Consider the following 15,084-nt stretch of genomic DNA (forward strand, 5'->3'; position numbering starts at 1 on the left):
AAAAAAAAAGTCAGGCAAAAAGTAATACATGCTATACTATCTCATTTGTACAGAATTCTAGAAAATGCAAACAAATCCATAAGAACAAAAAACACAGCAGCAGTTACCTGATGAGGGGGTTGGTGAGTGGAAGGAAATGAGGAAGTATAACAAGAGATAAACTAAAAAAGGTTACAAGACAGCATTTTAGGAGGATGGAAATGTCTGTTACATTGATTGTGGTGATGGTTTCAGTGGTGTGTGCATTGACCAAAAACAGTCAAATTATACATTTTAAATATATGCAGTTTATTGCATTTTGATAATCCAAAAGGAAGGGGTAAAATGACACCAATATAAAAATAAATAAATGGGCCAATAAGGATCATCAGATATTTAAAGAAAGCTCCAATAAGAAATATAAACATCAAAAGATTTTTTTTTTAAAAGGGATCTGAAGGAAATGAAGACCACAACAGAAAGAGAATTTTAAAAAGAAACCAGAAAAGAGAAAGCTGTAAATAGTAACCTCAGAGGTAAGGATGGATATTACATCAATGAAACAAAAGCAGGCTGCTATAAAAGAAGATTCAGAAAGGAAGATCTCTTAAAAATTAAAAATATAATTGTAAAAGTTAGTTTTTGTATGGAAAAGTTGGTAGATTAGGAATTTTAAGAAGTTAAAAAATTAAAGAGATCAAAAAATAGTGAAAATATGTATAAATAAATACAAGAATAATAAATTCAATTCTAAAAAGCCTTTTGGGGAGGAAAGCAGAGAAAATGGAGAGGAGACAAATATCAGGAAAAAATTCAAAAGTACTTTTCAGAACTAAAGAACACAAATTTACTTATTAAAAGGTACACTGAGTTTCCAGCTCAGTCAATAAAAAAAGATCCACACCAAAGCATATCATCATGAATTTAAACATATCAGGAATACAGAAAAGATCCTAAGGACTTCTACAGAGAGGTTTTAAGCAATGAAATACAAAAAATCAAAAACTGCTTTTCTTTGTAGCCACATTAGTGATTAGAATACAATGAAATAATGCCTTTATAATTCTGAGTAAAAATAATGTGTTTAGAACTATGCTCAGAAACAAAAGGTCTCAGTCTTTCATGTGCCCATTCTCAGGAAGCTACTGCAGTATATGTTCCATCAAAATAAGGATGTAAATCAAGAAAACAAGAACAGTATATTGAAAATGGAAGAATGGTGGGAGTATTTCTCAGTACAAAAACAAACAGATAAAAACAACTGGGCAGCAACCCTAAAAGAGCAATCAGTTTGGAGAAAAGGAGGAGGTCAGAGGCCATAGGAGAGAGATATCTATGAGAATGGGCAGTGAGAGGGAAAGTTGGAAATAAGAAGGAAATATTATCATATGAAGGGTGGTCATATCATATTTTATCATTCTGTGAGACTATTTGCAAATCTAAAACTGAACAATCGAAAAAGAGGCAAATGTTAATTAGAAGAAAAACAAAAGGTATATCAGAAAGGAAAATACTCATAGCATATTACTCGGTTCAATAGTAATCAGCATTTAGGCTGTCATAAAATCATGCCATTCATCAGAAATTAATAAAGCTATCAAAGTACTGAGACAGTGTCAGCAAGACATAGAAGGCAACTGGAAGGGATTCCTATTGATCCAACGTGGGATAATTTTAATACGAAAAAGATAAAGGAAATCAAAATACATATATAGTAAAGTATATTTCAAAAAATAAAAAAGAAAAATCATATATCTTGCCTTTCATTTAAAACTACCTCAAGGTAATCAAATAGTTAACAAGAGATGTTCTCTTTTATTGAAGAATTTCAACTAATAAATGACAAAGGAATGACAGAATTAGACTAGCACTATCTTTCAACCCCTAATAAAAAGTATTTCAGGCAATTATCATCAAAGATTGCTAAAAACCAGTAAGTGAAAGGCTGATAGAGAACTCAGAATGAACAACTTGCCTGCTGTCTGAACTCACTGATCATTCTTAGCCTCATAAAAGATATTATATGCCCCTTGTTATAATGCAATAGGAAATAAACAACATCACGTGAGACCTATCTTACCAAAATAATGGAAGCTGAATCATATCAAGCCTCTAGATCAAACTACAAGTATAGAGGAAATGCAAATGAGAAAGGAACATGTTAAATGATACCACACATATGCCATCAGCAAAATCCAGGATGTGGGAAATTCTACACAACAAATGCCCCCATTTTTTAAATATCAACAATAAGAAGAATAAAGGACAGACAATTATAAATTAAAGAGTCACAAAGAGCAACCAAATGCAATCTTCTTTAGATCCTGAATCCAACAAACCAGTTAAATTTTTATTTGTAAACAACTGGAAAATGTGAATGCTGAATGAATTATTTATTTATATTAAGGAATTCCTGTAAATTGCATGTGTAGATGGGATAATGGTTTTATAGCTCTGTTCTATAAAATGTCCTTATCTTTTATAACACTAAAAAATGTACAGTTAAAATTATGTGATCTCTAGGATTTGTTTTAAATAATACAGTGGGAGGTGGGAGGAAAGTAGGTAGGAATATAGAGTGAGCAAGATAGATCATTTGTTGATAATTGTTCTAATTTTATATACATTTGAAAGTTCCCACAAGAAACACTTTAAAATGTAAGTAGAAAAAAGATGTACATCTAATATTGATATAATTCAAAAAATCTAGTAAACTATTTTAGGATGGTGGTAGAGAAGAAAAGTGAGGAGAGCTGAATTTTCGTCCTCTAATATGGGATATCAACATATAAAATGTAAATTTAATAAATCAAGAGAGACCAGAGAAGTAAATATTTTTGAAATGTAGAAACAGCTAAAATAGTTAAAATTGAGTGCCTGTGGAGAGCAAAATTTATGGGTGGGCAGATTAAGGCAAGGGACTGCTGTGATTATTAGTAGTCTTCTAATACCATTTGAACACATACAAATTTGATAAAACATAAAAATTATTTTTTAAATGACAGATAAAGTATCTTTTACTTTTAAAATTTGATAGGAAGAAGCCCATTAATACATATTATGAATTATATCCTAACCTGACATTCATGTTTATCGTCAATCTCTTCTCATTTGTTCCCTTTCTTTACGTCATTGTCAAAGCATGTTATGATTATGAATATGACTTGGAGTCATTTACTTCTCTAACTCCTCAGCAACCACCCTGGTCTAATGCCTCATCATCTCACTGACATTGTCTGCTAATAGATCTCCTGTTTTTACCCTTGCCACCCTCTAATTCATTCCACAAATATCCTGGGACAGGCAGAGGAGAATTTGTCTTTCACTCTGCCCTTGAGTACCTCTTTCACCTTAAGCGAGTCGTTTATATTCTTTGAATCTCAGTTTCACTATCTATAAATTACAGCAGATGATAATCACCGTAGAGGTGTGAAGATGAAGTGAGGTATCACATATTATTCCACATCCAGACTGATGTTTTAAAGATGCAAAGCAGAACATTTTATACCCCTGCTTAGACTTCTTCAGGAGCTTCAAATTGTCATCTGAATAAATCCAAGATCCTTAACACAACCTTCAGAGCCCTACACCTGCAGGTTCCTGCTTGGATCTGCAGCATCATGCCGCTTTTGCCTTCATTCACTAGAACTGGCATATGCTTTTTCTGCTCTTGAATACTTCCCCATCACTCTTCCGTTAGCTCTTAGGCTTTGCAATTCAGCATAAATGTCACTATTTTTTTTTCTAACTCTGCCATATTTTTTTTTCTCCGCAGTGCTTACTATTTGTAATTGCACATTTACTGTTCACTTGCTTACTCTGTTTCTTTTACAGACTATAAGCTGCGTGAGAACAGGAATGTGTTTCTTTCACTGTCATATTTCTTGTACCTAGAATAACTCCTACCACAGAGTAGATCCTCAGTAAATACTTACTGAATCCATAAATAAATGGAATGTATTACGGGACAGTTTTTCTCAACTGTAGTGTGCACGCAATCACTAAGGGAAGATCATTTTTGTTTCGGTTTTTTTGTTTGTTTGTTTGTTTTGAGACGGAGTCTTACTCTTTCGCCCAGGCTGGAGTGCAGTGGCGCAATCCTTGGCTCACTGCAAGCTCTGCCTCCTGGGTTCAAGCGATTCTCCTGCCTCAGCCTCCTGAGTAGCTGGCACTACAGGCACCTGCCAGAACACACGGCTAATTTTTTTTTTTTTTTTTTTTTGTATTTTTAGTAGAGATAGGGTTTCACTGTGTTAGCAGCATGGTCTCAATCTCCTGACCTCGTGATCCGCCCGCCTCGGCCTCCCAAAGTGCTGGGATTACAGGCGTGAGCCACCGCGCCCGGGGGAAAGATCATTTTTGAAATGCAGATTCTGGTAGAGTGGATCCAAGGTGCGGCCTGGGATTCTGCATTTCTAATAAGCTCCCAGGTGATGCAAAAGCTGCCAGCACCTTATTCACACTTTGTCTTAGCAAGGCTAGAGGGGATATACCAAGATAAGTGACAGTGATGCTTGTCCTTTAGAAAGGAGCTTATGCCCTTGTAAAGATAATCTAAATATCCACATGCCACCTTCACTTTCATTGGTGCTGTAGGGAGCATGTAAACTCTGAAGCTATTTGAGATTGGGATACATGTTGATTTTACTAAACATTATACGAGACCAGCATAAGGTCCCATCTGGCTATAACAAAATCATTCAAGGTGTTATAACAAGATATACAACTTAGAGAAAGCAATTAGCAATTTAGAATACGAAAATATAGATCCTTTTTAACAAAGAAACAAATATCCTGGAACGGACGGATGAGAATTTGTCTTTCACTCTGCCCCTGAGTAGCTCTGTAACCTTAAGCAAGTCGCTTATATTCTTTGAATCTCAGTTTCATTATTTATAAATTAGGGCAAATGATAACCACCGTAGAGGTGCAAAGATGAAGTGAGATATTACATATCAATTCTATGACTGTGCCTGACATATATGGTAGTCCTTATAAAATACCAGGTCTTCCTGTTCTTTCCTTAGATAGAACATTTTGCCTACGTACCCTCTCTTAGCGTAAGAGAGGATCCATTTTGAATGTTATGTTTGGCACCCTTAACATCTTAGAGAAAAAAAAAGGTTATGAAAATAGAATAAACAACAATGTAGGTAATAGGCAAGTATTTTTGTCTAAATGAACACTAGACCATGAGTCAGAAAGCTAGGCTTTGGTCCAGGATTCAGCATTAACTAGATGTTTGATGCTGAACCTTTTTTAGTGTCACTGGCCCTCGAATGCTTTCTACATCACTGTATTTAACACAGGACAGGTGAGCCCCAAAGTGGGGCTTAGCCCTCAAGGGTTCTTGGCTTTGTTCATGAAAGAATTCAGGGGCAAGTTAGAGGTAGAAGAAAACAGCTTTGTTGAAGAGGCAATGTTACGGTTCTGGCATTTATGACTCTGTGATAATATAATATATAATATACAATAATGATAATATAAGCCCTTCAGGGCAGGGGTACCCCTTATGCAGAGAGTAGCAGCTTAGGGCGGTTTTGCAGTCATATTTGCACCCACTTTTAACTGCATGCAGATTAAGGGGTGGTTTAGGCAGAAATTTCAAGGGAAGTGGTAGTAACTTTGGGGTCATCCAGTCATTGCGGTGGAAAGAAGCAGTAACTCCTGGGTGTTACTACAGCAATGGTAAACTGACATGGCACACTAGGGGGCGTGCTTTCCATTGGCCCTGTTTTAGCTAGTTCTCAATTTGGTCTGGTGATCAAGCCCTGCCTCTGGAGTCTAGTCCTTCCTCCAGCTCATATTCACCTTATTAAGTACACTATCTTCTTACGGAAATGCATTATCATTCCAAATCTTTTGATTTTATTTTGTGTGTGTTTTTTTTTTATTTTGGAATATCAGTAAATTTCACAGAAAATATTAAAATTGTAGAATCATTGAATAATTAGAACACGGATTCTAAACAAGTTTGTTTCTTTCCTCCTGAAATCTCTACCAAACACCTTCAGACTATGTTACTACACTTTCAATAAGTATGTGAAATCAATGAACTAATGTTTCTAGTTTGAGAACTTTAATTTTTTTAAGATTACACAGGCATGCACATTTTCACTGACAATTGAAATTTATTTGCTTTACATGACATTAAGTTGCTATATTAATAACGAAGATAACAAATATAATTTAGAAATACAAAAAAAGAGGCCGCATGCAGTGACTCACGCCTGTAATCCCAGCACTTTGGGAGGCCGAAGCGGGTAGATCACCTGAGATCGGGAGTTCGAGACCAGCCTGACCAACATGGAGAAACCCCGTCTCCACTAAAAATACAAAATTAGCTGGGCATGGTGGAGCATGCCTGTAATCCCAGCTACTCTGTAGGCTGAGGCAGGAGAATGACTTGAACCCGGGAGACGGAGGTTACGGTGAGCTGAGATCGTACCTTTGCACTCCAGCCTGGGCAACAAAGAAGGAAACTCTGTCTCAAAAAAAAAAGAAAGAGAGAAAGAAATAAAAAAAAAAAAAAAAAAAGAGCAATTTGGAGAAAGATTTAAAAACTAAGTCATTTTAAAAGACAAAGTACAAAGTACTGAGTCAAGCCATTCATAATGTTCTCATGAAGCTACAGGGAAACAAATCTGTTCTTTCAAAATAATTGCAAATTTCTGTGTAAGAATGAATGGAAAAAGTCATCCAAAAACTACTTGACTACATATACTTACGGATCTCTATGTAAGTGCCAACAAATGAATTTTTTTTATTCATTTGGTTATGTAGCAGTTGTTCATTCTAATCTTGTTTTGTTCCCTGTCATATCTCTGGTACCTAGAATAATCCCTACCACGGAGTAGGTCTTCCATTACTCTTATGCTTTTAAATCTCCCCTCACCTCATTGTAAATGACTTTTGATTTCTCTTTTATGCCCTTTTTATACACCTTCCCCTAATATCTCCATTTACTTCTGAAGCTTCATAGGATTCAGCCATTGAGGTCACTTGGGTTTAGATATACCAAAAGTCTGTGATTTCTTTATTTGCATATATGCACATTTGTTGTTATCCTTACCACCTTCTATCAGTTCCTTACCATAAGATACACTTAATTCTTGAAAATTCACTTGTGTCTTACAAAGATGGCAAATTCAAACTTCGGCTGTGTATGACACACCATTAACTGCACAAGGACACTCTGTATTTGCTACGTTAATATTTGCTGAAGAGTTAATGTAATAACGACCCATCTGCTTCTGCTGTCTGTGAGGTACTTTCTATCTATAGGGATGGAAATTAATGACAAGGCTCTCTGAGCTGCCTGATGTCAGAGCTGAGAAAAGTGTGAGGGGTATATAAGAGCTAGATTACTAGTTAGCAAATGAGGGGGTAAATATTCCAGTGGATACAAGCTTGGGCTCTTTTCTTGAAGCTTTCTTTCTGTCAGAGGCATTTGCTGATATTGCTGACGTTGAAACATTAAAAGGTAAAGAATTTCCTATTTCTGGGAAAGTTTTATTTATTTAGAAAAATGTACACTTGGTGTTAAATTCATGGTTTATTTCAAAGAAGGCTAAAGGGAGAACATATTACAATATAAATGTTCAGATTGTTTAGATAAGGAAATTGGGAAAGTAAAAATCTCAAAATTACTTGAAAAGTAGACAGTATTAGGGACTAAATCAATAAAAATTTTGATGCTTCTAAATTATGTTTTAAAAAGATGTTTCTTTTAAAAACTAGGCTCTAATTTAAAATTACATCAATTAGAACTGTAAGAAATCTCTTGATTTCAGTGCTGGATTATTCTTTGCAGAAAATTTGAGAAGCAATGTGCATTCTGAAGCTGCAAGTATTTCTCATCGTGCTCTCTCTTGCATTAAACCATCTGAAAGCTACACCCATTGAAAGGTTGGTAACTTTAAGATCCTATTTCTTCTGTAAAGTGTGGGAAAATTAGAATTAAATACTGTCAAATGACTAACAGCCTTAAATTTCTGACTATATCATGCTTAAGAACAGTACCTTCAGTTATTCCATTGTTGCTTGAATTCTGTGTTTTTTAAAAAATAACACCAGTGGCAAATAAATATCTTTGATGGAACTTCTGACAGACAAGAATGGATAATTCCAGTTACATATTTAGTTTCCAGCATATTTCCAAGAGAAATATGGTCTTGGAACTTAGAGGGGCAAAGCCAGAACATGAAGCAGAAAAAAATCAAAAGATAGTAATTTCTCCTGTATTAACCTGATACTGAAACAAACCAGAGGAACTTAAGTAAAGCATATATTTTTGTACCAAGTGTAATTCTTTTTGTATATTTACTTAGATTTTTATTTTCCTCAAATGTCTCTGGAAATATTCAAAACTTTTACATCTTGTGGAAATGGAAATGTATAGAAACAATCAGGAGCAAATTAATGTTTTTAAGATGTGAAACATAAAAGAACTAGTTAAAAAGTCATTTGCTGTTGGGGGATTTATTCTGTATTGTTAGCTAGCTATTCTGTGAGTGAAACAGATTTATAAAAAGTTAATCTTCATATTACTTCTAAGCTGCTATAAACTTAATACTTTTTAAAATTACTTTCAATAGGGAGCATGTACGTCAGGATTTCCTGGGAAGTCTTTGTATGAAAGGTTTCCTGACATTTAAATAGTAATTAAGGAAGTCTAAAAATTATGTCAGGTAAAACTTTTAAGAGTAGTTACAATTTTCAAACTGAAACTTTAATACTGTAATTCTCCATTAATTTAAAGGATTACTAAGTTCAAATCTGTGCATAAGTCATAAATAATATAGTGAGGATTTGTTTGTGCCTAAATCAGTTTTGCTCCATACAGTCTTATGGCACTGAACTTACACACTCTTTAACACCAAGGAGAATTAAGTTTACCTTTGTAAAGAGTGTGCATTGTCATATTAGAACTCTTCCCATTAGAATGATCATCATCTTGTCTTTGTTTTCCTTTGAGATCGTTTTTCTTGGAAGCCCATAGCAGTATGCAAAGATTTCTACAGCACCTATGTATAATAAATAGCAAGAATCATGTTTTTTGTCATTTCAAGATTTATTTAGTTTACAGGGTGTTCTTCTCAGAACTGACTCTAATTTTCTATTTGATTTTTATTGGATAAAAATAACTTTTAAAATGACATGAAGTTTCTGATAAGCAGAATAACTGAATGATGATAGGAAAATCAGTAGTATTTCCTACTATATCTGTTTATATCTTAATACTTTCTTTCAATAGATATGGAAATTTTCTCAGCACATTTACCCTCTTTTTCTAAATTTTATTTTGTGACAGGATCTCTCTGTGTGTCACCCAGGCTGCTGGAGTACAGTGGTACAATCATGGCTCACTGTAGCCTTGACCTTCTGGGCTCAGGTGATCCTCCCACCTCAGTCTCCCAAGTAGTTGGGACCACAGGCACCTGCCACCATACACAGCTAATTGTTTTATCTTTATTTTATAGGGAAAGGGTCTCCCTATGTTGCGCAGGCTGGTGTCAAACTCCTGGGCTTAAGCCTTCCTCCTGCCTCAGTCTTCCAAAGTTCTGGGATTATAAGAGTGAGCCACAGAACCCAGTCCATTATGATTTTATAGATGCTTGTTTGTTTATTATGAGAGAAACTTCTCTTAGAAATAGGGTAATATGTAATATAATATTACTTATTATTAAATTATTTTGGTGTTAGTCTAACAATCTTTAACTTTGAATTATTAGAAATCTTGTAAAACAGTCTTCAAATTGCTTTTTAATGTGTTGCCTGAAATGAGTATGTTTGAACATTTGTTAAAGGGAGTATGATTTATCATGCTGAGATGTTAAATCATGTACTATTCTACGTATCTCACAGAAAGTTAGGAAAATATATGTGGAAAATGTGTCAAATTTAAAATTCTTTTCAAAAATAAAACTAATATTATTCAGTGTAATTTTCCTCATAAAATTTAATCATCTCATTAGAGATTTTTTCAATTTGTAAATGTATGAAATAGGATAAAAGGATCACATACTTTCCCACCAACTTTCTTACACTCCCTTGTAAGTATCTGCCTGGCAGGTAATCAAAGGATAGTTAAAAATGTAATTACATAGATGGCAAGATGTAATCACTAGGATCTCCCTGCAGGAGCTCACAGACTTCCACAGATGAATGTTAAGAGCTGAGAGCAGGGAAGCACTTTAAAGCCATTTTTAAAACTCTGGAGCGACAATTTAAAAGAGAGGCAATTTAAGAGTTATACTTTGGCTTATTGTCATCTCTGTTTAAACTCTCTTAAAGTCAAGAATTTCCATGTGTATATGTGCCTGTAAGTGGTCAACTACTTTAATGTTTGTTACTAGCTGATATGTTACCTGTCCAGGTAGTCAATGAGAAAAAAATGCCTGAAACTGGGGAGGTAATGCCTTTTATTAACCATTTTAGACATCTTTTTCCATCCTAAAGATTGCTTTAGATAGAATCTTATATATGCTGAATAGTATATTTAGGTGAAAAGTGTTTTTTAGAAAAGCAATTTAGGCCGGGCACCGTGGCTCACGCCTGTAATCCCAGCACTTTGGGAGGCCGAGGCAGGCGGATCACGAGGTCAGGAGATCGAGACCATCCTGGCTAACACGGTGAAACCCCGTCTCTACTAAAAATACAAAAAATTAGCCTGGTGTGGTGGCAGGCACCTGTAATCCCGGCTATTCGGGAGGCTGAGGCAGGAGAATGGGGTGAAGCTCACTCAGCTTGCAGTGAGCTGAGATCGCGCCACTGCACTCCAGCCTGGGCGACAGAGCAAGACTCTGTCTCAAAAAAAAACAAAAACAAAAACAAACAAACAAACAAAAAAACCAACTCAGTCATCTAGGTGTTCGCAAAGTTGAGTTACTTTTGTGAAAATTGTTTCTTTAGTTTTCATCAATACGAGATATTTGACGTCACGTGGCTGGATCCAACTAAAATAGTAAGGCTCTAACTTTTCACATTTGTTTCATGTCACCAGTCATCAGGTGGAAAAGCGGACATGCAACACTGCCACGTGTGCAACGCAGCGCCTGGCAAATTTTTTACTTCGTTCCAGCAACAACTTTGGTACCATTCTCTCATCTACCAACGTGGGATCCAATACATATGGCAAGAGGAATGCAGTAGAGGTTTTAAAGAGAGAGCCACTGAATTACTTGCCCCTTTAGAGGACGATGTAACTCTATAGTTATTGTTTTATGTTCTAGAGATTTCCTGTATAATTTAACACTGCCTTTTTCATTTCCAGTGTGAATATATGGTCTGTGTATCTGATGTTTGTTGCCAGGACATATACATTGTCAAAAGATTGTTTTATATACAGTACTAAGGTCCCGTAATAAAAATATGGTATATTTTAAAATGAAATGTTTTTACTGTAGATTTTTATTTTAAAGCATAAAAAAATCATTTTGGGACCTATATCTCAGTGGCACAGGTTTAAGAACAAAGGAGAAAACAGAAGTTTGAACCTCAGTAAATTGTAAACAGCTAATAATAAAGTTATTATTCTTAACATTAGAAAATCAGTAATTGGGCTGGGCGTGGTGGTTCACACCCGTAATCCCAGCACTTTGGGAGGCCGAGGTGGGCAGATCACGAGGTCAGGAGTTCGACACCAGCCTGACCAACATGATGAAACCCTGTCTCTACTAAAAATACAAAACTCGGCTGGGCGTGGTGGCACATGCCTGTAATCCCAGCTCTTCAGGAGGCTGAGGCAGGAGAATCACTTGAACCCAGGAGGGGGAGGTTGCAGTGAGCCGAGACTGCGCCACTGCACTCCAGCCTAGGCGACAGGGCAAGACTCCGTCTCAAATTAAAAAAAGAAAGAAAGAAAGAAAAAAAATTAGCAATTGTAAGTACCCCTGTTAAGCAAATTAGTAATTGTAAGTACTCGTGTTAAGCAATTCCTTTTTGCAGTAGATTTCTGAAATGATAGGATGCTGTTTTAAAAACAAAGAAAATCCTGCTCCTGACTCAGTCAAAATATTTTTTAAAGTCCATTGTTTGTTGTGCTTGCTGGTTCTAAGAAGCTATTTAAAAATATAAAACCACTTTGTATCCATGAGAGTTTCATTGTGTGTTAGCAGCAGTGAGCTTCTGTTAAATGTATATGCCCTTTATTCTGTTTAAGTGGCTTTCAGCAAACCTCAATCGTGTTTTTATGCAGGGTATTGCAAAACAACTTGTGTTCTATTAATCGTGTCTTCAGTTAAAAGACCACAGACGTCTGGAAACTATTTGCTGTATAGGAATTATTTCCTTTGTTTAATAAATTGGACATTTCTGGCAGAGGTTTATGTGTATGATACACTTTTTTTGATAGCAGCTGCAGTGTTGGACAGGAGATGAAATGCTTTGCTTTGAGTCAGATTCTCATAGAATGAAGGGGTGGCCTGCCCCTCCACACCTGTGGGCATTTCTCCTTAGGTGGAACGAGAGACTTGAGAGAAGAAATGAGACACAGAGACAAAGTATAGAGAAAGAAAAAGTGGGCCCAGGAGACCGGCGCTCAGCATACAAAGGACCCACGCCGGCACCGGTCTCTGAGTTCCCTCAGTATTTATTGATCATTATCTTTACCATCTCGGAAAAGGGGAAGTGGCAGGACAATGGGATCATAGCAGGGAGAAGGTCAGCAGAAAGACATATGAATAAAGATCTCTGTGACATGAATAAGTTTAAGGAAAAGTGCTGTGCCTTGATATGCATATGCAAACAACTCCATAAACCTTTTTAGTGCATAAAGAGCAGCATTGCCACTAGCACGCCCCATCTTCAGCCCTAAGGCGATTTTCTCCTATCTCAGTAAATAGAACATACAATCGGGTTTTACACCGAGACGTTCCATTGCCCAGGGACAGGCAGGAGACAGATGCTTTTCTCTATCTCAACTGCCCAGAGGCCTTCTTTCCTCTTACACTAATCCTCCTCAGCACAGACCTTTCACAAGTGTCAGGCTGGGGGACGATCAGGTCTTTCCCTTCCCACGAGGCCATATTTCAGACTATCACATGGGGAGAAACCTTGGACAATATCTAGCTTTCCTAGGCAGAGGTCCCTGCAAACTTCCGCAGTGTATGTATCCCTGGGTACTTGAGATTAAGAGAATGGTAATGACTTTTAACAAGCATGCTGCCTTCAGGCACTTGTTTAACAAAGCACACCCTGCACAGTCCTAAATTAGTTAAACCTTGAGTCACCACAGCACATGTCTCTTGCAAGGACAGGGTTGGGGGTGGGGTCACAGATTAACAGCATCTCAAATACAGAACAAAATGGAGTCTCTTATGTCTACTTCTTTCTATATAGACACAGTAACAGTCTGATCTTTCTTTCTTTTCCCCACATAGAATATCTGCTTTTCCCTGACTTTGAGTTAGGAACCTATGGAAGTAGCATTAATTCAGATAAACTGCCATCATGCTGCGTTATGCCATTTCTAAAGGCACTCAACTTGTACTTTTAAAAAAATAGGAAAAGTAAGCATTTCAATCTAAGTGGAAATTTGACTCATTGACTTACCTTTCTATGTTAAAATTTCCCTATATGAAGTGTGTCTTAGATTACCAAATTGTAGAGGCTTTCATTGGTGGTGGTAAGTGGTAGTGGTCATGAGTGTATAGAGGCAGACAAATATATTTATAATACATTTTATGTCATGAATTACATATTGAAATAAATAGGTGAATATATAGATTTATAGTTGTGATGTTCAATTATTGGTCCTTCTTTCAAAGTGGACTCAAACCCAGTATTTCAAATTGAATAAGGTATAATTAAATTATAATCTCTCAAGCTTATTTGAAAAATTTCCCACAATAGTCTACAGTTTCATTGCATATCCCGTCTATATATAATATAAATATATATAACATAATATGTAGTTTATAATATGCCATAATTTATAATATCAACATTATATTTAGGTTTATAAATATTACATATATGTGTTTGTTATTTAACATTATAATTTATTTCAACTCCCCCATCTCTCTTTCTAGTGTTAACAACTTTTTTTTTTTTTTTGAGACGAAGTTTCACTCTTTTTGCCCAGGCTGGAGTGCAATGGCGCGATCTCAGCTCACTGCAACCTCCGCCTCCCGGGTTCAAGCTATTCTCCTGCCTCAGCCTCCCGAGTAGTTGGGATTACAGGCATGCGCCACCATGCCTGGCTAATTCTGTATTTTTAGTAGAGATGGGGTTTCTCCATGTTGGTCAGGCTGGTCTTGAACGCCCAACCTCAGGTGATCCACCCGCCTCGGCCTCCCAAAGTGCTGGGATTACAGGCGTGAACCACCGCACCCAGCCCGTGTTAACACAATTTAATGAGTGCATATGATGTTCAAGGACATTGGCTATGGTAGCATACAATTCCCAGGAATTAAACAAGAGGACTTATGAATAGTAACCCAACAACCTCTGGTGCTAGGGATTAAAATATAGTTAGAATGACTCTATAACACTTTATAACACAAAGGTTACTATGTGGATACATCAGATATTAATTGTAGATTTTATTCTAAAGTTTATTCATTAAATTTCTTATGAAAGGGAAGCATTTAGACAAATTCAGCATTATTTCCTTAGTTAGGTTGGTATTTGCAGCTCAGTAAGGAATCAAATACATTAAGGTTGAGAATGCCTTACTGCCAGGGAGCTTACTGAGTGTATTCTCTGGTTTCGCACAACTACTTTGGAAAAAAATAATGAGAATAACTAAATTACTGTAATTAGAGGTACCAACAGTAAAATTTTGGTGACTACGTTTATCTTAACCTTTCTCAGTGTGTACATGAAATCATAGGTACCCTTGAGTAACCTGAGTGAGTTAGGCTTCCACGTGCTAGAATGGGTAGCTAGGCAAGCATGAGCAGTGACGAGAGGGTTCCCCAACCCTACCACACCCATCTATGTCCCCATTCGCCCAACCCTCAACCAAGAATTATCAGGCGACCATCAGCTGATGGTCAGGGGGTTGTCAAATTGTCTCTCTGAAATAATAACTGGTGGCAGCCAGCACCAGGGAAAGGTAGACTCCCAATAGATAGAATTCTGACACCTGAAACTGATTAT

At 36.4% G+C, this 15,084-nt stretch overlaps 2 protein-coding genes across 4 annotated transcripts in view; one reads left to right on the forward strand and one right to left on the reverse strand.

Annotated features, from left to right (window-relative positions):
* Window positions 1-15,084, reverse strand: part of SLCO1A2 (solute carrier organic anion transporter family member 1A2) — a 138,408-nt gene that overhangs the window by 108,746 nt on the left and 14,578 nt on the right. Inside the window, exon 2 of one of the 2 annotated variants that reach the window (XM_025401667.1) lies at window positions 8,878-9,005. The exons of the other annotated variant lie outside the window; for it this stretch is intronic. The gene's annotated coding sequence lies outside the window, so the exon portion shown is untranslated. The remainder of the gene's footprint in view (window positions 1-8,877; window positions 9,006-15,084) is intronic. 2 annotated transcript variants of the gene reach the window in all.
* Window positions 7,342-12,245, forward strand: IAPP (islet amyloid polypeptide). 2 transcript variants are annotated; one of them, XM_025401672.1, is made up of 3 exons: window positions 7,342-7,462; window positions 7,793-7,887; window positions 10,985-12,245. In XM_025401672.1, the coding sequence occupies exons 2-3, from the start codon at window positions 7,808-7,810 to the stop codon at window positions 11,172-11,174; spliced, it is 270 nt and encodes an 89-aa protein (XP_025257457.1). In that variant the 5' UTR covers window positions 7,342-7,462; window positions 7,793-7,807; the 3' UTR covers window positions 11,175-12,245. The 2 variants fall into 2 exon arrangements, with proteins under 2 accessions (XP_025257457.1, XP_025257458.1); XM_025401673.1 differs by having other exon boundaries at window positions 7,386-7,462; window positions 7,773-7,887.

This window comes from Theropithecus gelada, chromosome 11 (assembly GCF_003255815.1).
Source record: "Theropithecus gelada isolate Dixy chromosome 11, Tgel_1.0, whole genome shotgun sequence".
In the NCBI taxonomy this organism is placed as follows: domain Eukaryota; kingdom Metazoa; phylum Chordata; class Mammalia; order Primates; family Cercopithecidae; genus Theropithecus; species Theropithecus gelada.